Here is a 27,992-nt window from a genome sequence, read left to right as displayed (position 1 = left end):
GGCATAGCGGGGCACTTTCCTTCGGCACGCTCTGATTGGATAGGGCGGTGCGGGTTGCGGCAGGTTGTAGCCTGGGGCGGGTACAGCTTTGCGTCTGCGCCTCTGCGAGAGCAGGTAACCTCGGGCTCTGGTGGGCTCTGAGGGAGGAGTTAGGAGCCGGACCCCAGCGGGAGGCTGGCGAACCTCGGAGCTGACTGAGGCAGCGTGGGAGGGAGCCGGGCCTGGGGAAAGGGAGCAACTGCGGCGATCCCCGGGCCGACTCCCGCGTGGCCTCGGGAAACCGGGCCTGAGCTGGAGCGGGGCCCGAGTCCCGGCGGGAGCGGGAGAGCGGCCTTTGCCGGCCCCTTGGCGCGCTGGAGGTGGAGCCGGCTCGGGTGGAGTTGCTGAGGACCGAGACCTTGGGAAGATCAGGGTAGCGTCGAGTGTCCGCTTGAAGCGGTGGTTTTATCTCCCCTGGTTTTAGTCCCCCAGGAGTGGGTGGGGGTTCAGAGAAGCTTCGCCCAAATGGTCGGAGTCCCTCTGGAGCCATTCCCTCCTTATCAAATAAAAAAATGAATTAACGAATTAACGGAATCGTTGATACCAGACTATTCAGCTATTACTTTTTCAGACAGTCTGCATTTCCTAGCCTGCTTTGAAGGATGTGAGCGAATTCACAGTTCTCTGTCAAAGGATTAGTATTAGTGATCATGAAATAGGTATTTAGCAACCAGTGTATTAGATGCGAGGGATGAACTTTAATAACCAAAAACAAGAGACGAAACTCATTAAGATGTAACTTACCAGCCTGATGGAAGATGGGTCTTCAACAGCTATCAAATGCATTTAGAAATTATGAAGGGAGACGGTTGGGGCTATGAGACAGTAGAAGAGGGGGAGCCTATGTAGAAAGGGAGGCTTCCTTAAATAAGTTTCTTTGGAATTCAGATATCAAAATTGAGAAATTAACTAGGAAAAGGGAAAGGAGGAGCGGTGGGGCAGAGAACTTAACCTGGCACATGGAGAGCGTGTTACAGGGTCCTGTTGCTGGAGCCACAGTGTGATTGAAGCTAGCCAAGACCTTCACAGCTCCTGCTGGGAAATGGAATTTGAGGTCCTGTCTTTGTGCTACTTCTGTATCCCATGTAGACTTTCTCTGTTTATATTGAAAAAATAAAATGAATGAGTTGTAGTGGGACACGGCTTTTAATAGCCCCAGCCTCCTTAAGACTTATAGTCAACATATCATATCCTTTTGTTCCACACTGCAGTTATTTCTGTATATGATGGTCTTCCCATAAAAGACATATGCTGTAATTCCTCTTGATTCCTTGGCATTCATTATGTTGAATGAGTAAGCAAAAATGGGACATTCAAATGTGTTTTGGAATTTACTTATTTACCTCAGGTAGCCCATTTAGAGAAATGGTGGACATTTTCAAACAGCCATGTGATGCTACAAAGGAAGAATTACTGCTGTCAATTCATTTTTGCCACCATAGTTTGAGAACCATGACAGGGAGGGATGAGGAAGAATGTGGTATGACAAAGTTTCTGAAAATTCAAGGCTTGACTTCTCAGCATGGACAGCCAGTCTCCATCTGTGAGAATTCTAGTCCATTCTTTAGTCCTCATCCTGTTTTACCATCTTTTTGCCAAAAGGGTTTCTGAGTAATGTGTTGATTAAGCGGTGCATAAATCAATTGAAATTGTGGTTATACATAACTCTTGAGAGTCAGGGTATCATGTTTAATGTGAACATTTTTATTGGGTCTTTTTCATAAAAAAATTTATGCTAAATGACTTAAAGTATTAGATATCTTGTTCCTTTAGAACTTATAGTTTACTAATTGCTTCCAAACAAACACAGGATATTTTTGGGGGGGAGTGGGGAATCCTCCCAACCCCATGGTTGAATAGGTAGACAGATAATACTTTAAAAAGAAAAAAACAAACATAAGGAACCAAATTCCCACCAAAATCACCTATTTAAGGTAGAGTTGAGAGGAAGGAACTACTGTATAGAGGGTAAAGAGGGGTGGGAGGGGTGGGGGGAAGGGAAAAAAACAACACAATGAATCAAACAACATTGCTCTATGTAAATTTATGATTACACAAATGGTATGCCTTTACGCCATGTACAAACAGAGAAACAACATGTATCCCATTTGTTTACAATAAAAAAAAAAAAAAAAAAAAAAAAAAAAAAAGGTAGAGTTGGGTCTGGAAAGAATTCTAGAGACTTTTAGATAATGTAAATGAGATGGTTCCTGTTTTTTCTATTTTTGTAGTACTGGGGACTGAACCCAGAAATGCTTTACCACAGAATTATATTCCCACCCCTTTTTATTTTTTATATTGAGACAGGTTCTAAGTTACTGAAGTTGCCCTTGAACTTGGGATCCTCCTGCTCTACTTGGTGTATTGATGTATTGAACTTATTGAGGCTGGAATGAGAAAAAGAATGGATGGGGTTGCTATTTGTTGGTGCAGCCAAGTTTTGCTCTGATGATGTTTTTAGCCTTGGACATTACAACATAGAGGTTTTGGGATCAAACAGCGTACTATGTCCTGCTTTGACTTGGCTTGAGAAGTGGGAGTCTTATGTAATGCTTTTAGTTCTGGTTCCCCTGATTTTTCTTCATTTTTTTTCCTTTGGTAAGTTCTTTGGGTTGACATTCAAGATGGATTCAACCCTAACAGCAAGTGAAATCCGGACACGATTTATTGATTTCTTCAAGAGAAATGAGCACACCTATGTTCATTCATCTGCTACCATCCCATTGGATGATCCCACGTTACTCTTTGCCAATGCGGGCATGAACCAGGTAAGGATTTTTCCTTTCTCCTTGACTATCCACATAGGAGGCAGCAGAGCAGTGATAAAAGTATAACTCTTGGAGGGAGACAGAATCTAATTCTGTTATTTACCATGTGATTTTATATATATATATATATATATATATATATATATGTATATATATATATTTTTTAGTTATAGATGGACATAATACCTTTATTTTATTTATTCATTTTCATGTGGTGCTGAGGATTGAACCCAGTGCCTCACCATGCCAGGCAAGCACTCTACCCGCTGCCTTCCTGTGTGATCTTGCAGAACATTCTTATCATGAACCTTAGTTTCTTTGTGAAACAAGGAATAATATTGTTTACCCATAGGTTTCAGTGAAAAGTGAATAAGAAAGCTGGGCATGATTGCAGGCCTGTAATCCCAGTGACTCTGCAGGCTGAGGCAGGAGGATTGAAAGTTCAACGCCAACCTCAGCAACTTAGTGAGGCCCTAAGCAATCTAGTGAGGCCTTGTCTCAAAATGAAAAAAAGGGCTGGCGATGTGGCTCGATGGTTAAGTGTCCCTGGGTTCAATCCCTGGTACCAAGGTACCAAAAAAAAACAAATGCATAATGCATACAAAATATTTAGCATGGCATTTGGCACACAGTAGGTACTCAGATCTTAGCATTTTTATTTTTAATTATGATGATAAGAGACCCTGATATTCACAGATATGATTTATATGCCTCTCAAGAAAAATAATAGCATGGGGTGGGGGGGTTGTAGCCAGTTATGGAGCACTTCCCTAGCACGTATGAGACCTTGAGTTCAATCCCTAGCACTGCAAAAAAAAAAAAAAAAACAGAAAAAGAAAGAAAATGTAGCCTGCCATCTAGTCTATAAAATTTTCTTTTCTTTTTTTGTAATGAGGAAAAAATTAGGAGTTTTTATTCAAATTTTTTCTTTATAATTTTTTTCCTTTTTTTTTCCTCCTTATAATGCTGGGGAATCAAACCTCAGAGCCTCATGCATGCTAGGCAAGTGATCTACCATTAAGTCACAACCCGAGCCCCGTAATTTTTTATTTATTGCTTCCCTCTGCAGACAGGGTCTCATTTGCTCAGAGTAGCTCTGAACTCCTGGACTCAAGTGATTTTCCTGCCTCAGCTTCCTGGGCAGCTGGGATTACAGGTGTGCCCCACACCTGACTTTTTTGTTTTCTGGTACCTGGGATTGAACTTGGGGGACGCTTAACATCCCCAGCCCCATTTGGTATTTTATTTAGAGATAGGGTCTCACTGAGTTGCTTAGGGCCTCCCTAAGTTGCTGAGGCTCACTTTGAACTTATGAACCTCTTGCCTCATCTTCCTGAGTTGCTGGGATTACATGCATGGGCCACTGCACCCTTTTTGACTCTTTTCTTGAAGCTGGTTGCCACCAATGCCAGATTAGATCTATTGCTGAGGAAACTATTAGTTTTGTGTTTGGGGCAAACTGTTTGAAGTTTTATTGATAGAGAAAAGAATTTTATAAAGGAATTTGTTTTATTTGTTTTTATTTATTTTTATTGCCAGGGATGAAACCCAGGGTTTTGCACATACTACCACTGAACTATGCCCCCAGCCTTATAAAGGAGTTTATTTTTTAATTTAGTTTTCAGTACTTGGAATTGAATTCAGGGTGCTCTACAACTGAGCTACATCCCAGCCTTTTTTATTTTTTATTTTGAGGCAGGGTCCCTAATTTTCCCAGGCTGACCTTGAACTTGGGATTTTTCTGTCTCAGCTTCCCAAGTCACTGGGATTACAGGCATGCATTACAGCACTCAGCTCAAAGGAATTTAAAGGAAGTTTTTCAGTTTGTGTCACTGAGAAATGTTTACTAAGGTGATCCTTGCTTGGAAGTGGTTGCAGGTTAGCTTGTGCTCTCAGAGCTTTCCATCATGGTTCCCTTGCAGCCCTGCTTAGCTCAGGGATCCATGAGCCATTAGGATGCTCCTCCCTCTTTGGGATAAATTGACCTTTTATTTTCTCAGGTGTCTTTTTTGGTACGGAAACTTGGAAGCAGTGGGAACATTTTATTCCTTTTATATCATTAACTGTAAAATTACGAAACATTTCAGTTATGTGGGAGTCTTTTGCATACATCTGGAAATGGGGTATGATTTCAGGTGGACTCTTTCAAGGGTTTGGGTTTTCTGGAACACTGGAAAGGTTCTGTACTACCCAGGCATACAGACTGTCTTCTCTCACATGAACTGCCTTTGTAAGAACCACAGAGGTCCAGTGTTTATTCCCCAAATAATAGGAACTATTAGCCTGTGTGTAGTATTTGCTATGTGCCAGATACTGATGTCTTCCACATACATTGACTCATTTAAGTTTCTCTGTTGCCATCCCTACTGAGGTGCTAAAAGGTCTAATCAGTAGCCTCTGCTTACATAGCTGGTGAATGTAGATTTAAATCCAGCAGTCATTTCCTTAACTTGTGCTATTCTGCCTCAAGATCAAAAATAGCTTGACCTTTTTTTTTTCTTTAAACAATTCAAAATGGTATTTTTTAGATTTCTAACTTATTTGTAGGTACTATGCTAGTTGCAGGATGTATAGACGTGAGGTAATTTTTATGTTTAAGGAGTTCATGACCTAGCACAGGACTATCCAGAAGACTTTTTACGAGGATGAAAATATTCATATCTTTGTGGCCCAATATGGTAACCACCAACCACATGTAATTATTGAGCTAGAGTGATCAAGAAATAGAATTTTTGAAAATCGAACTCGGGTACTTAACCACTGAACCACATCTGCAGCCCTTTTTGATATTTTATTTGGAGACAGGGTCTCACTGAGTTGCTCAGGGCCTTGCTAAGTTGCTGAGGCTGACTTTGAACTTGCTTTCCTGCCTCAGCCTCCTGAGCTGCTGGGATTACAGGTAAGTGCCACTGCATCTAGCAAGAAACAGAATTTTTAAGTTGTTAATTAAGGCTGGAATATATCTCAGTGATAGAGCACATACTTAGCATATATGAGGCCCTGGATGTGATCCCCAACACCCAAAAATAATAGTAATAATCATAATTACTAATTATTTAATTTTGATTAACTTGCTACATGGTCACATGTAATGGTCCTCAAATTGGACAGTGCTGAAATGGACATTTCCTACTGGGAAAAGTAAGACAGAAGTTACACTAATAGCAATGATATGTCAAAGTGTGATTTGTTATGTCCTCAGCAAGTTAATAGTATTCCTACACATTCAATTATTCATTAAGCCGTGCAAATTTTACTCCCTTAATATGTCTCAAATTTTCTTTCTCACCTTTATTCCCAAACAAGCATATCAGTTTTTAGAATAAAATTTTCCAGAAGGATTATGTAAACTGTGAACATTAGAGACTTGTGAAGGAGCACAACCCTTGACCACTCAAATCTAGCAGGCCTAGATGTGATATCATTGGCAGTGGTGGGAATCATTAGGGAATCAGGTTTGCGGATTCTGCCTTGTTCCATCAGGCCACCTGCTTCTAAGTGCCTATATTTTAGGCTCACTAAATCCAAAGCACAGTTTGTGCATGTTCTATTCCTGCCAGGTTGTGGCCACCTAACATAATCTGCAATTCTTTAAAAGTCAAACTATCCTGGTCTTTTTTTTTTTTTATAGTTCAAACCTATCTTCCTGAATACTATTGACCCATCTCACCCTATGGCAAAGCTGAGCAGAGCAGCCAATACCCAGAAATGCATCAGGGCTGGGGGCAAACATAATGACCTGGATGATGTGGGCAAGGATGTTTACCATCACACCTTCTTTGAGATGTTGGGCTCCTGGTCTTTTGGAGATTACTTCAAGGTAAGCTCATTGCAGAAGAACCATTTGAGTTTTGAATAAAGGAGTCCTTTCCATTAAGGAAACAAGTTTGTTTTAAAACATGAAATATCATCTAGGAGATTCAGTATATATTTGTTAATTCTTAATACCTGCTAGAAATATCTTTAATTTGATGGTTTCAGATTATACTTCTTATATATATTCATCCTGAATTTGGTTGAGTTTATAGTGAAGATATTATAGTTTTCATGTTCTCAGAATCTGGTCTTTATCTACTCATACTAAATAGATTTTGGCTTGGCCATGTTCTGTATCCTTCTTTTTGTTCTTTTTGTAGGAATTGGCCTGTAAAATGGCTCTGGAACTTCTCACCCAAGAATTTGGCATTCCAGTTGAAAGGCTCTATGTTACTTACTTTGGTGGGGATGAAGCAGCTGGCTTAGAACCAGATCTGGAGTGCAAACAGATCTGGCAAAATTTGGGGTAAGAATGTAACTCACTTGCCAAGAGTAAAGAGGGGGTGATTACTAAACTCAGTGCCAGAGGTTATGACTTTGAGTACAAAGTCATGACTTTGAGTACATCATCATCTCTCATTTTGGGATGTGTGTTTTGAGATGCAGGTTAGGGTGACTGAGAGTAATTATCCTTTTTTATGGTTCATCCTGGTCTAGGTATCCAGACCCAGGGCCTTGCATATGCTGGACACATGCTTTACCATTGGACTATATCCCTAGCCCCAGGAGTAATATGTTTTGATGTATTCATTGCTTCTTAGTATGTTCAATCATTTTATTGTTAAAAGCTGACACAGTCCTCATTTTTTGCTTTTTATAAATTTTAAAAAATTGTTTATCTAGCCAGGAGCAGTGGTGCACACCTATAATCTCAGCAACTTTGGAGGCTGAGGCAGGAGGATCTCAGGTTTGAGGCCAGCTTCAGCAACTTAGCAAGACCCTGTCACAAAATAAAAAGGGCTGTGGATGTAGCTCAGTTGTAAAATGTCCCAGGTTCAATTCCTATTATCCCTCCCCCCCCAAAAAAATTGTGTATCTAATACACGTGTTATAAACATTTAAATGGTATTGAAATGTTGAAAATAAGTAGTCAAATGTCCCTAAGATTAATCATTGTTCAGTAGTTGTATACTCTGTACACAGTCTTCCAAACCTTTTTCTTTTTTTTGTAGACCTTTGTTTTTTTCAACAGTGCTGTTCTTCATATGGAACAGTTTATCTCTTATGAAATGTCATGGTATCAAACAGGATTAGGAAAAAGAAGTGTTTTTTTTTTTATGTTTAATATAATATATGTAATGTATTAGAAAAGTGAACACAGTAGATGAGTTATATATGTTACATATTCAAACACTTAATAGTATTGAAATCTTAATAGTATTTATGGTACATCAAGGCAAATCTGAATGTAAGGGGCTAGGATGTCCATGTTGTCATTGTCTTGTTCTTATTAACTCTGTTATACTTGGGGTTTTTTTGTGGGGGGCAGTTTATGAGGGATTGAACTCAGGGGCACTCAACCACTCAGCTACATTCCCATCTCTATTTTGTATTTTTTGTATTTTTAATTTAAAGACAGGGTCTCACTGAGTTGCTTAGCACCTTGCCTTTGCTGAGGCTGGCTTTGAACTCATGATCCTCCTACCTCAGCCTCCCAAGCTGCTGGAATTGTAGGCATGCACCACTGTGCCCAACTCTTGTTATACTTGTAAGCAGTATTGCTTCAATTGTTGTCTTTTCTTTATTGATTTTTTGGGGGTTTTATTTTTGCAGTAATGCAGATTTAACCCAGGAGTGCTCTACCACTGAGCTATGCTCCCCAGCCTGCTTTTATTTTAGAACAGTCTCACTAAGTTGTCCAGGCTGAACTTAAACTTGAGATCCTCCTGCCTTAGCCTGGGGTTACAGGCATGCACCACTGTGCCTGACTTTTTAAAAATTACTTTCTATTTTATTTTTACTGGGCTGTATATATACCGGTACTTTGTCAAACAAGCAAGATCTCTCTTGAGTGCTTTATTGTTTAGCAACTTTCAGCAAAGCCAAATAGTTTGGAAATGTTTTAATCTTATTAAATTCTTTTTTTGGAGCTGGGAGTATTGCTCAGTGGTAAAGTGTGTACATAGCAAGCAGGAGGTCCTGAGGTTGATGCCCAGCAACATACACTCACAAAACCCTATAATCAATCTCTCTCTCTCTCTCTCTCTCTCTCTCTTCTCTCTCTTCTCTCTCTCCTTCCCTCCCTCCCTCCCTGCTCCTTTTTCTTTTTTTGGGACTGGGACTGAACCTAGAGGTACTTAACCACTGAGCCACATCCCCAGCCCTTTTCATTTTTTTATTTTGAGACAGGGTCTCACTAAGTTACTTAGGGCCTCACTAAGTTGCTGAGGCTGGCTTTGAACTTGCTATCCTCCTGTCTCAACCTCAGCTGCTTGAATTACAGGCATGTGCAGCCGTGCCCAGCTTAACTAACCCAATCTTGGGGGAGCTATATTAATCCCTGCCTGAGGGTTAAGTCCTCATGACCAAATTACTTCTAAAAGTCCCACCACCTCTCAACATTATTAGATTAACTATTAAATTTTTCTTCCTTTTTTTTTTTTTTTTTTTTGTGCTGGGGATTAAACCCAAGGCCTCACACATGCTCATAAGCATGCACTCAGCCCCTAAGCTATGCCCCCAGTCCCTAAGCAGTTGAATTTCATGAGTTTTGGTCTGGACAGACCACCTCCACCTACAAACCATAGCAGTCATTTTGAAAGATGAAGGATTATTTGCAAAGAAAACATTTGCTAGCTGGGCATGGTGGTGCATGCTTATAATCCCAGCATCTGGGGAGGCTGAGGCAGGAGGATCTCAGATTCAAAGCCAGCCTCATCAGTTTAGTGAGGCCCTAAGCAACTTAGCAAGACTCTGTCTCAAAATAAAAAAAAAATAAAAAAGCTAGTGATATGGCTTAGTGGTTACATGCTCCTGGATTCGCTCCCTGGTACAAAAAAATTTTTTTGCTGTGCTTAAATTCTTGTTGCAGTCATTATACACACTTTCATTTTTATGTGTTCTTTTCTAGGCTTTATCCATCTTTGCATATTTTTATTTGTTTGTTTTGTTTTTTTTGGGGGGGGTGCTGGGGATCGAACCCAGGGCATATTTTTAGAGTTATGAACATAGCATATATTTATTTTGTATTCTACTGCAGTCACATTTGAGAAGAGACATATCCCATCATTTTAGTAGGATTTGTATGTAGGCTTAATATTAGTAATCGCAAAGAAAAGGCCTTTTTTAGGAGAAATCTTAAGGATCTCTTTTTGTGGTGGAAGCAAGACCCAGCAAGATCCTTGTTAGTGGCTATAACTGGGCTTATCTTCCCTCCTCTGTGCAGGCTGGATGACACTAAAATTCTCCCGGGCAACATGAAGGATAACTTCTGGGAGATGGGTGATACAGGCCCATGTGGTCCCTGCAGTGAGATCCACTACGACCGGATTGGTGGTCGGGATGCTGCACACCTCGTCAACCAGGATGACCCCAATGTGCTAGAGATCTGGAACCTTGTATTCATCCAGTATAACAGGTAGCAATGGGGTCTGCTTCATTCCTTCTAAGAAGAGAACCTTTCCTTGAGTCAAGCAGAGAAAGGGAAATCATCTGCGTGACTGTCTTTGTGGCTGAAGGTTCTTTTCAGATCCTAATCTTTAGGGACAGTGGAGCAGTACTCGTGTTACCTCCAGAGACACGAGTACTCATATCAGCTTCAGAGACATGAGATCTTGTAGCAATTCTTTAAATTTTATTCTCAGGTTTCTCCACTGATATCTGAGCCAGGGCTAGGATAATGATAAGGAGGAGGAGGAGGAGGAGGATTTTGATACTGGGGATTGAACTCAGGGCAGTCAACTACTAAGCCACATCCCCAGCCCTGTTTTATATTTTATTTAGAGACAGGGTCTCGCTGAGTTGCTTAGTGCCTTGCTTTTGCTGAGGCTGGCTTTGAACTTGAGATCCTCCCGCCTCAGCCTCTCCAACTGCTGGGATTATAGGTCTGTGCTACTGTGCCCAGCTAGGCCTATTTTTTTATAAACTAGTTTTATCCCATGTAATACCTTGAGGGCTACTGCTATAATGGCATTCCTGTTGAATTTTTTAAAAAATGTGTCTTCAGTTGTTGATGGACATTTATTTTATTCATTTATTTATATGTGGTGCTGAGAATTGACCCCAGTGCTCACATAGGCTAGGCAAGTGCTCTACCACTGAGCCACAACCCCAGCTCTCCTGTTGACATTTGAGCTGGTATTTTAAAGCTCATTTCTCAGAAGCTTTTCTCACTCTTAAGTGGACCCCAGAGTACTAAACTTTCCTTTCCTTCCTCCCTTCCCCTGTCACCAAACTAGACAAAAGCAAATATCAAATAGTCACAGGCTACAAACTGGTTTGTCAGGGTTTTTTTTTTTTTTTGGGGGGGGGGGTGCTAGGGATTGAACTCAGGGGCACTCAACCACTAAGCCACATCCCCAGCCCTATTTTATATTTTTTTTGGAGACAGGGTCTCACTGAGTTGCTTAGCACCTTGCCATTGCTGAGGCTGGCTTTGAACTCATGATCCTATTGTCTCAGCTTCCCGAGCCGCTGGGATTGTAGGTGTGCACCACTGTGCCCAGCTTACTTTGTGAGTTTTGACTAGCAGGACCTGGAGAAGTAACAACCTGAGTCCTTGCTTCAGTTTCTTTCTCTGAATTACACAGGGAGACCGATGGCATTCTGAAACCTCTTCCCAAGAAAAGCATTGACACAGGGATGGGACTGGAGCGACTGGTGTCTGTGCTGCAGAATAAGATGTCCAACTATGACACTGACCTTTTTGTTCCTTACTTTGAAGCCATTCAGAAGGTACTAGTCCTGTTGCAAAGATTGAAACTTCCATGGAGGTTTCTGGCTTTGCAGTGCTGATGATCTTTGCAGTGCTGTCAAAGATAAATCACCATATGCTTTGCCATCCTTAGGTACCTGTTACCATCTGCTTATTTCATTGCCAATAGCATGAGATGCTAAGCACAAAACGGTCCAATTCGTTGAGTGTAGGGGGCTGGCAGGAGGCTTTTTGCTTCCCCTAGTGTCACCTTTCCTGAGGTTATGGGATCTGACAAGATGGTCACCCTTTCTCCCAATGCTTTTCAATCCTTTAAGACCCTCCTTGGCAAAGGCAGCACCACAAGGGCTGTCTGCTAATGGGCTATGTCTGGTGTTTACCTGTAGGGCACAGGTGCCCGGCCATACACTGGGAAAGTTGGTGCTGAGGATGCTGATGGGATTGACATGGCCTACAGGGTGCTGGCTGATCATGCTCGGACCATCACTGTGGCACTGGCTGATGGCGGCCGGCCTGACAACACAGGGCGGGGGTGAGTGTGTACATACTGGGCAGTATTTAAACTGACACCATGAGTTTTATGACTCATTGAAACTTAAAACCATATTTTATTATTGGTTTCTGTCTTCTGGATAGGTGGAGGATTTTTTTTTTTAAAGGGATAAAAGGAATTTCTGCTTATGTGAAAGAGATGCCACTATATTGAGTCTTTTTTGCTAAGTACAAATGGTAAGGATTGAATTTAAGGTTGTATGATAGAAACTTGGCAGGGGTGGGTAGGTTTAGGTATTGACTAGCCCCACGAAACTTCACTGCTGGCAGGCAGGGCCTGGGATCATGTGCATCTGGTTTGTTCTTTTGTCTCTCTTTTGGTAGCTAAACATGGAATGACAACAAACTAGGGTTTAGTCTAGCTAATCCTTGACATGTGGTTGTGGGTATGTTACTGAGTTTATGTTGGAATTAATCTTAGTGACTTTGGGGAAAACAAAAATAAGCAGGATTAGGATAGAAAAAAGTCTCTGCCAGAGCAAGACAGAAAGTTGGTCATGTTGCCTTGGGTAGAATTCTAAAGGCGCTTGACAGAGAACCCTCAGCTGGGAATGTTGTCTGGCACACCACTAGGTTTTGCCTCTTACAGGTATGTGTTGCGACGGATTCTCCGCCGGGCTGTCCGATACTCCCATGAGAAACTCAATGCCAGCAGGGGTTTCTTCGCTACATTAGTGGATGTTGTCGTCCAGTCCCTGGTAGGTGCATTTCCCTGCTACCTCTTCTGTGCTAAAGCTGTATTCTAACAGGGATAGAGTGGGAGGCAGCATGTTAATAATGGGCATTTGTAAAAGGGGTCCTGAAATGGTCTCTGGCTTCATTGAGCCCTCTCCCACCTTGTCAGGGAGATGCTTTTCCTGAGCTAAAGAAGGACCCAGACATGGTGAAGGACATCATTAATGAAGAAGAAGTTCAGTTTCTAAAGACTCTCAGCAGAGGACGTCGCATCCTGGACCGGAAAATTCAGAGCCTGGGAGACTGCAAGACCATTCCTGGTGAGGCCCAGTTTGTGGCTTCCTCCATCCTGGCTGTGCCATCTTTCTGGGAAAAGCAAAGCCCTCATTTACTGGCCTACAGTGGGCTCCTATGTCTGCTGAGGCTGAGCATAGCTTGGTCAAACTGCTTTTGGTGTAAAATGGGATTTAGAGTAAAATTATAAAAGTAATACTTTATTATGGTAAAGTATTCAAACACTACAGAAGTAAAAAGTGAAAGTCCTTTTCCAAATTTATATTTCAGAGGTAACAATTCTTAAGAGTTTGGTATATTCAGGATGCAAGTGCACATAGGTATTCATATATATATGTGTATGCTTTTCAAGCAAAAATGGGAACGTTTGGTATATACCATTTTGCAACTTGCTTTATTTTTCACCAGATAGGATAATTAATTCCAAAAGATTTTTGTTTTGTTTTTTAATGGAAGTATAATATATAAAGGGAGGTTCTGAATTTTCTCAAACTAAACGCACCCATTCAAATCAAGAAATGAACATCACCAGGAGACCCCTGTACTTCCCACAGGTCCTATAGGACCAATACTGAGTTGCCTTGACTCTAATTCCTTTGATCACTCCCAACATCCTCCTGGGAGGATTCCACATGGAAAAGAAGGGGGCTCTCCATGTTATTCTGATGCAGTTCCTTTGTGCTATGTAGGGGACACTGCTTGGCTCCTCTATGACACCTATGGGTTCCCAGTGGATCTCACTGGACTGATTGCTGAAGAGAAGGGCATGGTGGTTGATATGGATGGCTTTGAAGAGGAGAGGAAATTAGCCCAGGTAAGGAATGTGAGTGTGAACAAGAAACCCAGTACCTACCTAGTCAAGACTTGACTATAAAGGAAGCATGACTTTCCTTCCATTGATGTCTGAAATTTTTTCCCCCTAGACCAGAAGATCTCAAATGGGAGGGATTTTGCACCCCTTGGGAACATTTGGCAATAATGTATGAAGACATTTTTGGTTTTCATAACTAGGGGCGAGAAGCTCCTGTCATTTTGTTAGTATAGACCAGGGATGCTACTCTACATCCTACAGTGCAAAAGACCATCTCCATAAAAGAGAATGAATTGACCTAAAATGTTAGTAGAGTGCCAAGATTGGAAAATACTGTTCTAGAGCTTTACCTTGAGTATAGTTTTGCAAGTTTGAATTCTTTAAAGCCCGCCCCCGTCACTCCCCCCTGCCTCCCAACACTTTAAGGTGATTTAATGCTTGTTTCTCTTACTGGCAGCTGAAGTCACAAGGCAAAGGAGCAGGAGGGGAAGACCTCATTATGCTGGACATTTATGCTATTGAAGAACTCCGGGCAAAGGGTCTGGAGGCCACAGATGATTCTCCAAAGTATAACTACCATTCGGACTCCAATGGTAGCTATGGTACGTTGCTGGTCTCCTGCTTCTGAGCTGTCGGCCCCCAGTCTGGAATGTTTTGAGAGATTAGGTGCCTTGCAGCAGGTCTCCAACAGCCTTTGTTATCCAGGCTCCTCTCAAGCTCTGGGACTCAAGAAGCAGTTCTGTCTCAGCCTCCTGAGTAGCTGGTAGGCCCACCACACCTGGCTATGCTGCACTTTTATTCTCAAAAGTATCCTGGGCTGGTGATTTTATTTCTATTAACTCTTTATTTTGGAATAATTATAGTTAGAGGAAGTTGTAAAAAATAGAATTGCAGGGGGTCCATGTACCCTTTGCAAGTTTCCTCAATTTGTAACTACTTGCAGGAAATCTGTCAGTTAACCTTGAAACAATCCACAGTGGCTATTGAATTTTCCATCAGTATAGCATTCTAAAGTTAAGAAACAAAAGAAATAAATAGGCAATACAAGCTTTACATTTTTGCCCTGTCAGAGAGCAGTCCTAATTAAACCAAAGTTCATCCAAATGATCACACAATGAATACATTTTTTTTTTTTTTTTTTTTTTTTGGTACTGGGGATTGAGTCCAGGGGTACTTAACCACTGAGCCACGTCTGCAGCCCTTTTTATATTTTATTTAGCTGAGGCTATCCTCAAACTTGCAATTCTCCTGTCTCAGCCTCCTGAGTATCTGGGATTACAGGAGTGTGTCAGGGTACCTACCTTTGTTACTAATCTTAAAGATTTAATCAGATTTATCAAGTTTCTTTTCAGTGTCTGTAAGTTAGGGTGACCTACTGTCTAGTTTGCTCAGAGCTATCCCTGTGTTAACACTGAAGGCCTGCACCGCAGGAAATTCCTCAGTCCTAGAAAGCAGTACAGTTAGTCCCCCTACTGAGTATTGCATTACCCAGTGGAAAACCAGCCTGCTAATTCTTTCGTGGAGTTTAATGGGCTTGCTTCTATAATAAAGTTAGATAGTTAGGACCTAAGAAGGATTTGAAAAATCAAATCCAGCAAAGGCCAACTAGGAATGTATAAACAGAGATGGGGATGTAGCTCTGGTGGAGTGTTTGCCTAGCAATGTGTAAAGCCTTGGGTTTGATTCCCCAACACCAAAATAGGAAAAAAAAAAAAAAAAAAGTGTATGGAGTCATTGACATTGTCTTCTCCCATCCTTGTATGTCCACCGAGCAGTGTTTGAGAGTGCAGTGGCCACAGTGTTGGCTCTGCGCAGGGAGAAGATGTTCGTGGAAGAAGTATCTACGGGCCAGGAGTGTGGAGTGGTGTTGGACAAGACCTGTTTCTATGCCGAGCAAGGAGGGCAGATCTATGATGAAGGCTATCTGGTGAAGGTTGATGACTGCAGTGAGGATGTAAGCCAGCAGTTCTTCCATGTTAGCCAGGGAGGCCTGGGTGTTGAGCTGGGAAGCTTCCTCAGTGCCCCAGGCTTTGAGGAGCACACCCCAAAAGATCTGAGTTGGGTTTCATTGTCAGTGTTTCTGCAACCAAGGAAGCTGCTACTCGTACTTGATGCTTTCCTGGCCATTAGGTATCCTTGCAAGGAGGATCCTTGGAACCAGGGTACACAGGTCATCCCCAGTTTCTGCATTCTTATGAATAAGGAGAGGCAGTTCTCTGAATGGCAGGCATCCTTGCAGGAAACTCAGCCCTTAGCTTAGCCACAGCTGAATTTGGTCTCTCTCTGGTTTTTTGTGTCCCCCAGCTACATCCCCAGCCATTTTTTTATTTTGAGACAGCATCTCACTAAGTTGCTAAGGCTGTCCTCAAACTTGTGATCCTGCTCCCTCAGCCTCCCAAGTAGCTGGGATTACAGGCGTGTGCCATCACACGCTGCCAAGTTTGGCCAGGTGCATGAGTCGTCTGGTTACTTATAATGGCTTTCAAATTCTCTTAGGATGCTCCTCAATCTTGTGTATATATATGGATGTTTAACATATATAATGGTATTAATGGTATATATGTATACACACACACACACACACACACACACACGTAAAAATCATTAGAGTGCTTAGCGAATACATGTATGTGTATAATTTATATATATAAAGGTAGAATTTCCCTCCCCTGCCAGTATTGGGGATTGAACCCAGGGCCTAGCATTTATTAGGCAAGCATTCTATCATTGAGACACATCCCCAGCCCCTGAAGACAGAATTTTTTATATATGTGAATTTTAATTTTAATGTTTTTAATATTTAATATATGTGAATTTAATTTTTAATTTTTAGGTATGTGTTTATACATATATGCACACACATATATTTAAGTTTTTTGTTTTGTTTTGTTTTGGTACCAGGGATTGAACCTAGGGCACTTAACCACTAAGCCACATCCCTGATCCTTTTTATTTTTTGAGACAGGGTCTCTCTAAGTTTTTTAGGGCCTTGCTAAGTTGCTGAGGCTAGCTTTGAACTTGCAATCCTCCTACCTCATCCTCCTGAGTCATGGGGATCACAGGCATGCACCACCACACCATGTTCACACATATATTTAGAGAGTATTGATACTTTTTGAAAACTCATTTGTCGGTTTCCTGCTTGACTCTCCTTAGAAAACGGAGTTCACAGTGAAGAACGCTCAGGTGCGAGGAGGGTATGTGCTGCACATAGGAACAATCTACGGCAACCTGAAAGTAGGGGATCAGGTCCGGCTATTTATTGATGAGGTGAGTTGCATAGTATTGGCCTCCATGGGATCTCCTTAGTAATCATCTCCTTCAGTTTTAAATTGTCCCATCATTGTCTCTCCTAAGTGAAATTATAAGTAGAGTGCAGGAGTAAATTTTGTTACAGTTTGTAGATTGTAAGGGATGTGACTAAGTAAAACCTGCATGTTCCTTCAACAGTGGTTTCACCACTGCTTTCTATTGAGATCTTATGGCCTTGTTTCATGGGTTTCTCTTCTAACATCAAACACTTCTTCAGGAGCTGAGGAGCCTATATTAGTTAAGAGCTAGGCTCTATTGCATGCTACAGCAGAGCTCCAAAACCATAGCTTATGGTGAGATAGCAATATATATCTCACACCTAAAAGTCCAAGGTGATAGAAGACTCTGCCCCAGAGTGATAGAGTCCAACTTCTCATTTGGTGCTCCATCATTCCTGGGGTTTTGCCCAGAACTTCATGGTCTAAGAAGGTAACTATCAGATCCATTGTCTAGACCAAAGGTTGACATTATTTTTCATAAAGGGTCAGATAGTAAATATTTTGGTTTCTGTGGACTACACGCTATCTATCACAGTTACTTGATTCTGCTCTAGTAGTGCACAGGCAGCTGTAAACAGTATGTGAACAAATGAGTGTAACTATGTTCCAGTAAAACTATTTGTAAAAATTTATGAAAACAGACAATAGGTCAGATTTGACCCATAGGCCTTAGTTTACTAATTCCTGTTTTAGAAAGTGGAAGGGAAAGGGCATACCCCTTCTCTTAAGGGTATTACTCACTTCCTGCTCACATCCTCTTTGCCAGAACTTAGTCATGCCAGAACTTACTACCTGCAAGGGAAGCTGGGAAATGAACTTTTTACTCTGGACAGCCATGTATCCAGCTGAAAATTCCAGTATTTGGGGATGACTGGCTATTTGTTACAGCCATCCAATCATTCTCCAAGTATCAGCCACCTCTGCCCTTTACAGCCTCGGCGGAGACCTGTCATGAGCAACCACACAGCTACCCACATTCTGAACTTTGCCCTGCGCTCAGTGCTTGGGGAAGCTGATCAGAAAGGCTCACTGGTTGCTCCTGATCGCCTTCGGTTTGACTTCACTGCCAAGGGAGCAATGTCCACCCAACAGATCAAGAAGGCTGAAGAGATTGCTAATGAGATGATTGAGGCAGCCAAGGTAGGTTGGACTTTGTCTAAGTTCATTAACCTCATTCTTTTCCCACACCATCACTTTGTACCATGGAAGCTTAGCAGTTCAAATGTTCCCATTCTATTGAAGCAAATTGTGTCTTGCACATAGCTTTGCTTAAAGCAGTGATTCTCAAAACTGCTTTTGTAGTGGGCCAAGGTGCTGTTTGGTGGAAGGAGAAAGCAATCTTTGATCTCCTTCCTCCTTAGGACAACCAGAGCTCTTCTAGTTATCCATTTCTGTGTGTGTAGATTCTCCCCACACCCCGCTAGAAGTGGGATCTCTCTGTGTTCCCCAGCTGGTATCAAAACTCCTAGACTGAAGTGATCCCCCATTTCAGCCTCCTAAGTAGCTGGGACTACAAGCATGCACCACCATGCTCAGCTATATATCTGTTTACCTACAGTGCATCCACGTGAGATTTGGCTTACAGTTTAACAAAAAATTGGAAATTCCCATCTTGATCCCTTTGTCTTTTACATGGTACCTTATTTTAAGAGGCTTGGCACACATACCAGGCAGAGGTAGGGTTAGAGCCTTGGAGTCCTGCCTGTAGGCCCGCACTTTCTGTGCCTCTTCTTTTCTTTCTTCCTTCCCTTTTTTTTTTTTTTTTTTTGTACTGGGCATTCAACCCAATAAGTTACAAAGGCTGGTGTTGAATTTGTGATTCTTCCATCTCAGCCTCCCATCTGTGCCTCTCAGTTCATCTTCAGGAAAGATTTTTTTCCCAGATTTTTGTTGTTTTGTCTTCTTTCTTGGCAGCCTGTCTACACCCAAGATTGTCCCCTGGCAGCAGCAAAAGCCATCCAGGGCCTGCGGGCTGTGTTTGATGAGACTTATCCCGATCCTGTGCGAGTTGTCTCCATTGGGGTCCCAGTGTCTGAGCTGTTGGATGATCCCTCTGGGCCTGCTGGCTCCCTCACTTCAGTTGAATTCTGTGGTGGAACGTGAGTACTGTGGGAGGAGCAGCAATAGATGGGACACCTGCTTTATAGGTTAGACCAACTCGTGTCTTCTTTCCTTCCTTGCTTCTTCCTCCCTCCCTGAGCTATATCCCCAATCCTTTTTATTTTGAGACAGTGTCTCACTGAGTTGCCCAGACTGGCCTCAAATTTGTAATCCTCCTGCCTCCAGTCTCCCTGGTAGCTGAGATTACAGGCTTGTGCCACTGTGCCTGGCTCTTCTTTTTCTTTTCTTTTCTTTTTTTTAACTGTGCTGGAGATGGAAATCCAGGGTCTTGCACATACTATACAGACAATGTACCAGTGAACTACATTCCCAGCCCCAAACTGTTTTTTCCAAGGTTGAAATGAAGTCCTCAGAAACTCACTTGCTAAATAGTATTTCCAAGAATCCTAGTGCTCCAATCTGACCCTTCAATGTCTGATATTAATATTTCCTGGGTTCGTGGTGAAATGTTCTTCCTGGAAAAGGAGGTTAAAAAGCATTGTAAGCACACTTACTGCAATTCCCTGGGCTGAGCATAACAAGAAGGCAGGCACGAATTCAGGATTCAGCAAGGCCATGGAGTGCTCATGGAGCTCTTGGTCTGGCTTTAGCCCCCCATCTGTAGTGCTCAGTGAGCTGCTGGGCAAGCGGATGTGGCGTGGCAGGTCCGCAGGTGCAGACGCAGCGCACTGCCCGCACGAACCCTCTGGGTGTTGCCTGGCTATGGCAGGCAGCAGGTGGGCGCTGGGTTTGCCCTGCAGTCTGGCTCTCTTCTTGGGCCTTGGGCTGCCTACAACTAGCACACCCTACGACCTCATGGGGCTCCTTCCTGGGCCGCCGGTTGCAGGACACACCTGCAGAGGAAGACAAGGAGGCATGACAGCACCCCAGCTATCAGTCTGCCATCCTAGCCAGCCACTGGTCCACTTGTCAGCTTGTGCTCAGCAGCCATTGACTTAATCTGTAGCCCACAAATTTTAACTGCTCAGCAATTGGCCCGATCATCCTTAGCCTACTTAAGTGAAGCTCCCCAGCCATGCGCTCTCCCCATGCTCGCTCTCTCTCTCTCTTCAGGGCAGACACTGTTCGTCTGACCTAATAAAATCTCTGTGTGAGTCCCCGCTTCCGGAGAGGTTTGTCTGGGCACCTTTTCACTTTTCACCATCCATTCCTGGCACCTCACCTGATTTCCTATGCCAGCTTGAGCAGCATCTGAGGAATTAAGCCCATTGTCTGAGAGCCCCTGAGCAGACCATGTGGTAGACCTGGCTCAGCTTGAGCGAGCCACTTGTTTCTCCTAAATTATATTCCTCCATAGCTTGTGTGGTCTTTTGGGGAAGGTCATGAAAAGTTCCTTGTTTCAAAGCAAGCCTGGTGAAAAGAACATTCTTAAGGCCATGGTCAAGCCTACCCAGGGCTTCCTGCAGGCCTTAGTTAGGCAGTGAACAGGTGGGGTGTATGGAAGGCAGGCTAGGGACCTAAGGGATCAAGTCCTAGGTCTCTGCCAGCTGAATTGAGTGTTCAGGTGAATGCCACTTCTTCCCAAATACCTGTAGTTTTTAGACCATAGGAAACAACTTTCAAAGACTTCATACCACTGCAGAATAACTGTGAGAAATTAATGACCAAGGAATAAGATCTATTTGTTTAAGGGGTTGTGGTAAGATGTTAAAATTAATCCTCCAATATTATCACCTAGTGGGCAGGGATGTAAAAACCTTCCACCAAAGGACCAAAAATGTCATGTAGAGCCCAACAACTCTGATACTGTATTGGATGTTAGGGATTATAGACTTTCCTGTTTATTTAATTTGCTTTTCACAACAGCCATGTGGGGGAGAATTATCCCCATTTTATACACGAAAAGAGTGAGACTTAGAAATGGTGTCTGCCCAGTGTCAGAACACTCCCAAGCCCAGCCTTCTCTTACTCTCTTCCCCTTACTGCTTCTCTTGACCTTATTTAGCCAGAGCTGTGTTCTGAAATTTCCTTAAACACGAAGGGAATTAACCATTGTTCCCTGGAGGGATGACCTCATGGGGTTCAGGCATAGCAGCTATGGGCTCCCGGTGGGCAGGGAGGTGGCCAGGGAGCCAAGGCTTCCTTTCACCCCTGATTTTGTGTTCTGCCATTCAGGCATCTGCGCAATTCAAGTCACGCAGGAGCTTTTGTGATTGTGACTGAAGAAGCTATTGCCAAGGGTATCAGGAGGATTGTTGCTGTCACAGGTGCTGAAGCTCAGAAGGTGAGCACAGTGGGTGGGTGTGTAGTTTATTTGAACAAGGCAGGGGAAACCCATTTGGGAATCCATGGAGCAAACAGTTCTGTGGCTGCTGTAGTCAGAAGGGAAGTACAGACTGCTTCCTCCACCTGGCAGAAGAAAGCCACCACCACATAAGACGTCCCAGCTATTGTGTTTAATCTTTTAAATGTATGTAAATTCTGACTCAATACATCATGTCTGGGAGGGTAAGCCACAGTTTTGCTGTGCCTTCAAGGGCTCCCTCTCTTCTCCACATATCCTGAAGGATGTGTACCTAGTGTGAGGTGCAGGGCATAGAGGTGCATGTTCTCAGGGTGGGAGTGAAGTTTGTGCTGAATCCTGAGGGGTAGTCATTTCACAATGTGAAAAAGGCTCCTGATTTGTGAGTTCCTGCTCACCCCAAACCTGAGTTAGGGTACAGCTTTTGCTGGCCAAGCATGTGAAGAAAGTGCTCCTTTCTGGGGCAGGAGGCTGTCAGCACTTGCTTCCTGGAGGAAAGAAACTTCTGGTCTCTTGGGGCATGTGCTGTACAATGTGCTAGTGGTGCTTCTGCAGCTGTTTTCAGACAGCTGTGAGACCAAAAGTTACCTGCTCAGATTTATAGCTCTGATCATCCCCTTCCCAGGCCCTCAGGAAGGCAGAGAGCTTGAAGAAATCTCTCTCTGTTATGGAAGCCAAAGTGAAGGCCCAGACCGCACCAAACAAGGATGTGCAGAGGGAGATCGCTGACCTTGGTGAGGTAAGGATAGCCTTACTCCCTCCTTGGCCTGCTCATTCCTTGTACATCTGTGGAGCAAGGCCCTCTCTGTTCTTGAGGAACTCTCATTGTAGCCTCAGGGCTGACTTCTTGTCCAGTGGCCTTGCAAAGGGGACTTCTTTGATGCTGGCCCACAAACCCCTGGACCCTGCCTACTGCTTCCATTGCTGCTGGCAGGAGAGCCCTTTCTAAGCATGAATGGGCATTTGGGTGAGAGAGATGTGGAGGGAGGGTGTTCACTGTTTCCAGACCCACCTGGTGTTTCTTAACATCTGGAACTTCCCCTAATTCCTCCTAAGCTGTGCTCATGGCCTGGTCAGGACCAGTTCTTACATGAGAGCTGAGCCCTCTTTATAGCACCCCTTTTTCTCTAACCCTGCTTGTGAGAACTCCTGAAATTGCTGCAGTGACTGGTCTCAAGACCAGCAGATACCTTTTCCCAGCAACAATTTGAGAGGACTTTGGTTCAAAGACTTAGGAGGGCCGGAGCTTCACATTCTAGCATGTGTGGCCCAGAGACAGATGGTCTTCTCGTTCTCGTTCTTGTTCCAGGCACTAGCCACTGCAGTAATCCCCCAGTGGCAGAAGGATGAACTGCGAGAGACTCTGAAATCCCTGAAGAAGATCATGGATGACCTAGACCGTGCTAGCAAAGCTGATGTCCAAAAGCGAGTGAGTCCTGGCAGTACTGGTGGCAGGAAGCCAAGAGGATTTCCTAGACAGAGTCTGGTGCGACTGCTGCCTGGGTTTCAGGGTCTGGGCCTTTGGCCTGAGACTCTGCTGGACTTCCTTCTTGCAGGTGTTGGAGAGGACAAAGCAGCTCATCGACAGCAACCCCAACCAACCCCTGGTTATCCTGGAGATGGAGAGCGGCGCTTCAGCCAAGGCAACCAGGGGCTGGGGTCCAGGCACTGCCCAGCCTATCCACTGCATGTCCCCTTCCTTCCTGGCCCCATTAGCCTTCTGGTAGCTGACTGGTGGGCTTTGAGGCTCTGAGCCATGTGGTCACCTGAGGGCTTACTGTCTAGGATTGAGGTTAGGCTGAGCCATGGAAAAGTATGGGCTGGAGGAAGGAGCAGCTCCCTGGAGGTATAAGGCAAACCTCAGAGCCAGAGTGTGGGTGGGGCCCTGGGCTTGGTCCTTCATGCGGGCTCTAGAGATAACACCTGTTCCTGGAAGGGATTGGGATGGTGGCTGAGGGCTAATCTTTATTTGAGCAGGGCCTCCTGCCCCAGGGTCCTGGCCTGACACTAGGTTCTCCCTATAGGCCCTGAATGAAGCATTAAAGCTTTTCAAGACGCATTCCCCACAGACATCTGCCATGCTCTTCACAGTGGACAATGACGCTGGCAAGATCACCTGCTTGTGTCAGGTTCCCCAGGTCAGAATTCCCTGCAGCCTTGTTCCAAAGCCTGCAAGCCTCTGTGCCTGTGGGAAGCACCATCCATGGCTTCTCAGAGTTTGGTTCTTCTGTTGTTTGCTGAGACCCATTCATGTGTGTGTAGCCCTTGCAAAAAACAGCCAACCTCCTGCCACCTGTGTGTCACCTTTTTCAGCACCCCTTACCACCCTCAGCCCTCTTCATTTGTGAATGTGTTTGACTGTGCTGGCTGATGCCTGGCTTTGCCACTCTCCTCATCTGGCAGTGGTCACTGGCTATTCCTCTACCATCTGTAGTGTCTCAGCCTCTGACAGCAACAGCCAGGGCAGGGGTGGGTGACCATGGCTTTCCCTCCTTTTTCTTTCTCTCCATGCTCCTCTTAATCCCATCCTCTGATCTGACTCCTACTTCCTCTTCCTGTCTTCCAGAATGCAGCCAACCGGGGCCTAAAAGCCAGCGAGTGGGTACAGCAGGTGTCAGGCCTGATGGATGGCAAAGGTGGTGGCAAGGACGTGTCTGCCCAGGCCACTGGCAAGAATGTGGGCTGCCTGCAGGAGGCGCTACAGCTGGCCACTTCCTTTGCCCAGCTCCGCCTGGGAGATGTGAAGAACTGAGGGGAGGGATGCTCTCACTGGCAAGTGTCTCCCTCTTACCCGGATACATCAGTCCAGCCAGTAGCTCTCCATCTGCCACAAGGACATTTGAATCTTGGGACTTTATAAACAGCACCATCCGTCCTAACCCAGCAGTAACTGGAACACACCTGAGAGCCGTCCTGTGACTCAGTGCTCTGTTATATTACTGCCCTGAGCCCTTCACATCAGCACCATCTGTCTAGAACCACCACCCCAGGATTGCTATTTAACATCGTCATGCTTGTGTCTGTAGATAACAGTTCTCTGCTGATCTGAGGCTTCTGGGTCTGCAGGTAGGAAACCTTTTTGCTGCAGAGAATAAAAGGACCATGTGCAATAACTTGATGCTGCCAGGTGATCTCTATCCCTGCTTCCCTGGGGGTGCCTCCTGTCTGACAGCTGCTGGCTCCCTGAGCATCTGTAGAATATATGCTGTGTTCCAGCTGACTCCTGGTTGCAGTCCTCCCTGAGTCCAGCCCCAGATGCTGAGCTTTGGGAATGGCTCCCAGAATTACCTTAAGACATTTGTGGAGGTGGAGGCAAACTGTGGGGTGAGATAGAGACAGGTATTAATAATTCAGTAGAAATGAGCCAGATGTGCTGGCACACATTTGTAATCCCAGCTTTGTAGGAAGCTGAAGCAGGAGAATTATAAATTTGAGACCAGCCTCAGCAACTTAGCAAGACCATGTCTCAAAAAGGACTGGGGATGTGGCTCAGTGGTAGAGTGCCCCAGGTTCAATCCTCAGACCAGCAAGAAAAACAAGAAAAACAATAAACATGCACCTAGGGCTGTGTGTGTAGATCAGTGGTAGAGCACTTGCCTAGTACGCAGCGGCCCTGGGTTCCATCCCCAGCACTGCAAACAAGAAAAAATCTACCAGGTGATGGAAGTAGAGAAATGCCTTTCTTGGAGCTTCTCGTGGGAGAACCTCTCTATGTCCTTCCTCCCCCTCCCTTCGAAGCTGCTGCTGTGAAGTCAGGTGGTCTCCTATGGGAAGTATTCAGGGTGCAGCATGGCCTCCCTCACTCCAGTTACTACCCCATTCCCACTTCCTTGACCCAAACATGGTCAGTAAGGATAAAGACCCTGGTCTGGCACTAAATTCAGTTGGTCTAAGTGTTTAGAATCAATATGTGGGAGGTAAAGGTATAACTTGCCTGTGCCAGTTCCTCAATACAGCTGACTGGTCCTGGGGCCAAGGGTCACTCTTGGCCCTGCCCACAGGGTTGAAGGAGGAGCAGGTCTATGCTTCAAGAAAGGAGCCTTCCTCCCTTAGGGTATGAGAAAGAGGGAGGGGGCTGGGGTCCTGGCTGAAAGTAGCACATGCCAGACAAGGAGTTAGGGATTGAAAGACCGTTGTGTAGTGCCCAGTGCAGGAAGAGAGACATTCCATCCATTCTTTAAAGTATGCCAACTAGGGCACTGGGTACAGGAATAAAGGAACAAAAAGTCCTTGCCTTGGACAAACCCATAAAAGTGTCATACAAGTGCAAAATTAAGATAACTGCCACCTTCGCAGGAAAAGAAGACTTACATCCTGGCCTGGAGACTCGAGATCAGCCGGTCTCTCCTGGCAGTTCTGCTGGGTCTGTCCATCCAGCCTGCCAGCCCTGGGCTTCCTAGCCACCCTCTCGCGGTGGCGCTCGCCGTTCTCCCTCCATGCCGCCAGGGGGCAGTGTGGCCGTCCGCACCTGCTGCTATCCCGACAGCCCTCGCCCAGGCGCGCGTCTTTAAGCTGGCGGAAGAGCCGGCGCGCGAGGCTAGGCGGCGGGCGGAAGCGGCTCGCACTCCAGGCGCTGCCATGCCTGGAGACCACCGCCGTATCCGCGGGCCGGAGGAGTCCCAGCCACCGCAGCTGTACGCGGCCGACGAGGATGAGCCGCCTGCCGCCCGCGACCCGACGCGGCTGCGGCCTGTGTACGCGCGCGCCGGGCTTCTGAGCCAGGCCAAGGGCTCGGCCTACCTGGAGGCAGGAGGCACCAAAGTGTTGTGCGCCGTGTCTGGCCCGCGCCAGGCCGAGGGCGGCGAGCGCGGCAGTGGCCCTGCCGGAGCGGGAGGCGAGGCCCCGGCCGCGCTGCGCGGTCGCCTGCTCTGCGACTTTCGACGCGCACCCTTCTCCGGCCGCCGACGCCGCGCGCCCCCGGGCGGCGGCGAGGAGCGCGAGTTGGCCTTGGCGCTGCAGGAGGCGCTGGAGCCCGCAGTGCGCCTAGGGCGCTATCCGCGCGCGCAGCTCGAGGTGTCGGCGCTGCTGCTGGAGGACGGCGGCTCCGCGCTGGCCGCCGCGCTCACGGCCGCGGCACTTGCCCTGGCGGACGCGGGAATTGAGATGTACGACCTGGTGGTGGGCTGCGGCCTGAGCCTCGCCCCGGGACCCGTGCCCACCTGGCTGCTAGACCCCACGCGGCTCGAGGAGGAGCGTGCCGCCGCCGGGCTCACCGTGGCGCTCATGCCGGTGCTCAATCAGGTGGCCGGGCTGCTGGGCAGCGGAGAGGGCGGCCAGACAGAGAGCTGGGCCGAGGCCTTGCGCCTGGGCCTCGAGGGCTGCCAGCGCCTGTACCCCGTACTGCAGCAATGCCTGGTGCGGGCAGCCCGCCGAAGGAGCGCCGCTTCCCCGTCCTGAGTTCTAAGCCTGAGCTTAGACGTCTGGAGTGCTGCTGCTGCTGTCCGTGAAGGACCTGTGCAGGCGGTCTCCTGCCTCCACCCAGCTAAGAAGCAGGAACACAGGAGAGGACGTGGGGACATGCACATATGAACCGATGTACTGGACAGCTGTGTTGGAGTGACTTTTTACAAACTGTTTTATTAAAGGGACTTTGCTACTTGGGCTGGCGCCCAGTTATGACCCAGTTGAACAAACCTATGAAAGTAGCCTTACTCCCAAGTTGGAAAGGACTTCAGCTGGACTTATCTGGAAGATGAGACCTGGAGCTATGACCTTTTAAGAGATGAACCCCGTATAGGCCAGTTATTGACTCCTTCCAATATAACTGGGCTACTTTTCAGAGGATGGTCAAGGGGGCTGTGCCTCAATATCTAAGCTAAAACATAACAAACTTTTTTATGTCTTAAAAACGTCTTTTGTGGTTCTTTTTGGTACAGAATTTCAAAGACCAAGGCTCTACTGAGCTGAGTAGGGAGCCTTCTACCTGATGTTAAGGGCTTGGCACAACACCATCTTAAATATTTCCTGTCCCTTAGGCCAATGTGAGCAGGAGAAACGGGCTGAAATACTGAAGTAGCTGCAGGGGTTGTAGTGCTTTGAAGGAGGAGAGGCTGCCTCTCAATAACAGAGTTGGGGCAGCTGCTGAAATGCAACAAGAATGGGGAAAGTTGAATGGCCCTGAGTGCACCCCTACTCAGGGTTGGGTATCTGGAAAGGGTTGTGCTTTGGGTGGAAGCAAGATCTCATCCTTTCTTGGTTAATTAAGCAGCATAACCAGAGGCCTCCATTGCTGGTGAGAAGTGGGGTCCAGGGCTGCCTTCATCTGGTGCCCCTGGGAGCAAGACCCTGAGCAGTGTGGCCTGGGGAGAGGACTGATGCATTGCCAAGAGTGAGACCTAGATACCAAGAGGGAGACCAGGCTAGATACAGCCTATTCAATAAGGCAGAGCTGGCCTAACAGCCCATGAAGTTGGGGTCTTCACTCTGCTCAGGCCTGGATTGAAGGAAACCAGGTAAGACTGCTGTTCAGGAGGTAAGGCAACTTGTTCCT

At 45.4% G+C, this 27,992-nt stretch overlaps 2 protein-coding genes and 1 long non-coding RNA gene across 4 annotated transcripts; 2 read left to right on the top strand and 1 right to left on the bottom strand.

Annotated features, from left to right (window-relative positions):
- Window positions 1–5: 5 nt before the first annotated feature.
- Window positions 6–24,620, top strand: AARS1 (alanyl-tRNA synthetase 1). 2 transcript variants are annotated; one of them, XM_079118282.1, is made up of 21 exons: window positions 6–114; window positions 2,643–2,807; window positions 6,439–6,627; window positions 6,944–7,089; window positions 10,009–10,200; window positions 11,372–11,516; window positions 11,883–12,028; window positions 12,638–12,746; window positions 12,893–13,043; window positions 13,707–13,831; window positions 14,286–14,430; window positions 15,604–15,782; window positions 16,985–17,098; window positions 18,073–18,279; window positions 19,054–19,238; window positions 21,376–21,484; window positions 22,128–22,241; window positions 22,812–22,931; window positions 23,059–23,145; window positions 23,527–23,640; window positions 24,069–24,620. In XM_079118282.1, the coding sequence occupies exons 2-21, from the start codon at window positions 2,664–2,666 to the stop codon at window positions 24,252–24,254; spliced, it is 2,907 nt and encodes a 968-aa protein (XP_078974408.1). In that variant the 5' UTR covers window positions 6–114; window positions 2,643–2,663; the 3' UTR covers window positions 24,255–24,620. The 2 variants fall into 2 exon arrangements, with proteins under 2 accessions (XP_078974408.1, XP_078974409.1); XM_079118283.1 differs by lacking the exon at window positions 6–114 and adding an exon at window positions 390–412.
- Window positions 19,476–25,952, bottom strand: LOC306648302. Its single transcript, XR_013760352.1, has 2 exons — window positions 25,814–25,952; window positions 19,476–19,715 (listed from the first exon to the last, which is right to left on the bottom strand). It is a non-coding gene; the product is annotated as an uncharacterized lncRNA (long non-coding RNA).
- Window positions 25,947–27,860, top strand: EXOSC6 (exosome component 6). The gene has a single exon (XM_079118284.1). The coding sequence runs from the start codon at window positions 26,081–26,083 to the stop codon at window positions 26,897–26,899; it is 819 nt and encodes a 272-aa protein (XP_078974410.1). The 5' UTR covers window positions 25,947–26,080; the 3' UTR covers window positions 26,900–27,860.
- Window positions 27,861–27,992: the final 132 nt, after the last annotated feature.

This window comes from Sciurus vulgaris (genome assembly GCF_902686455.1).
Source record: "Sciurus vulgaris genome assembly, chromosome: 17".
Lineage (NCBI taxonomy): Eukaryota > Metazoa > Chordata > Mammalia > Rodentia > Sciuridae > Sciurus > Sciurus vulgaris.
This window is presented reverse-complemented; position numbering and strand designations above follow the sequence as displayed.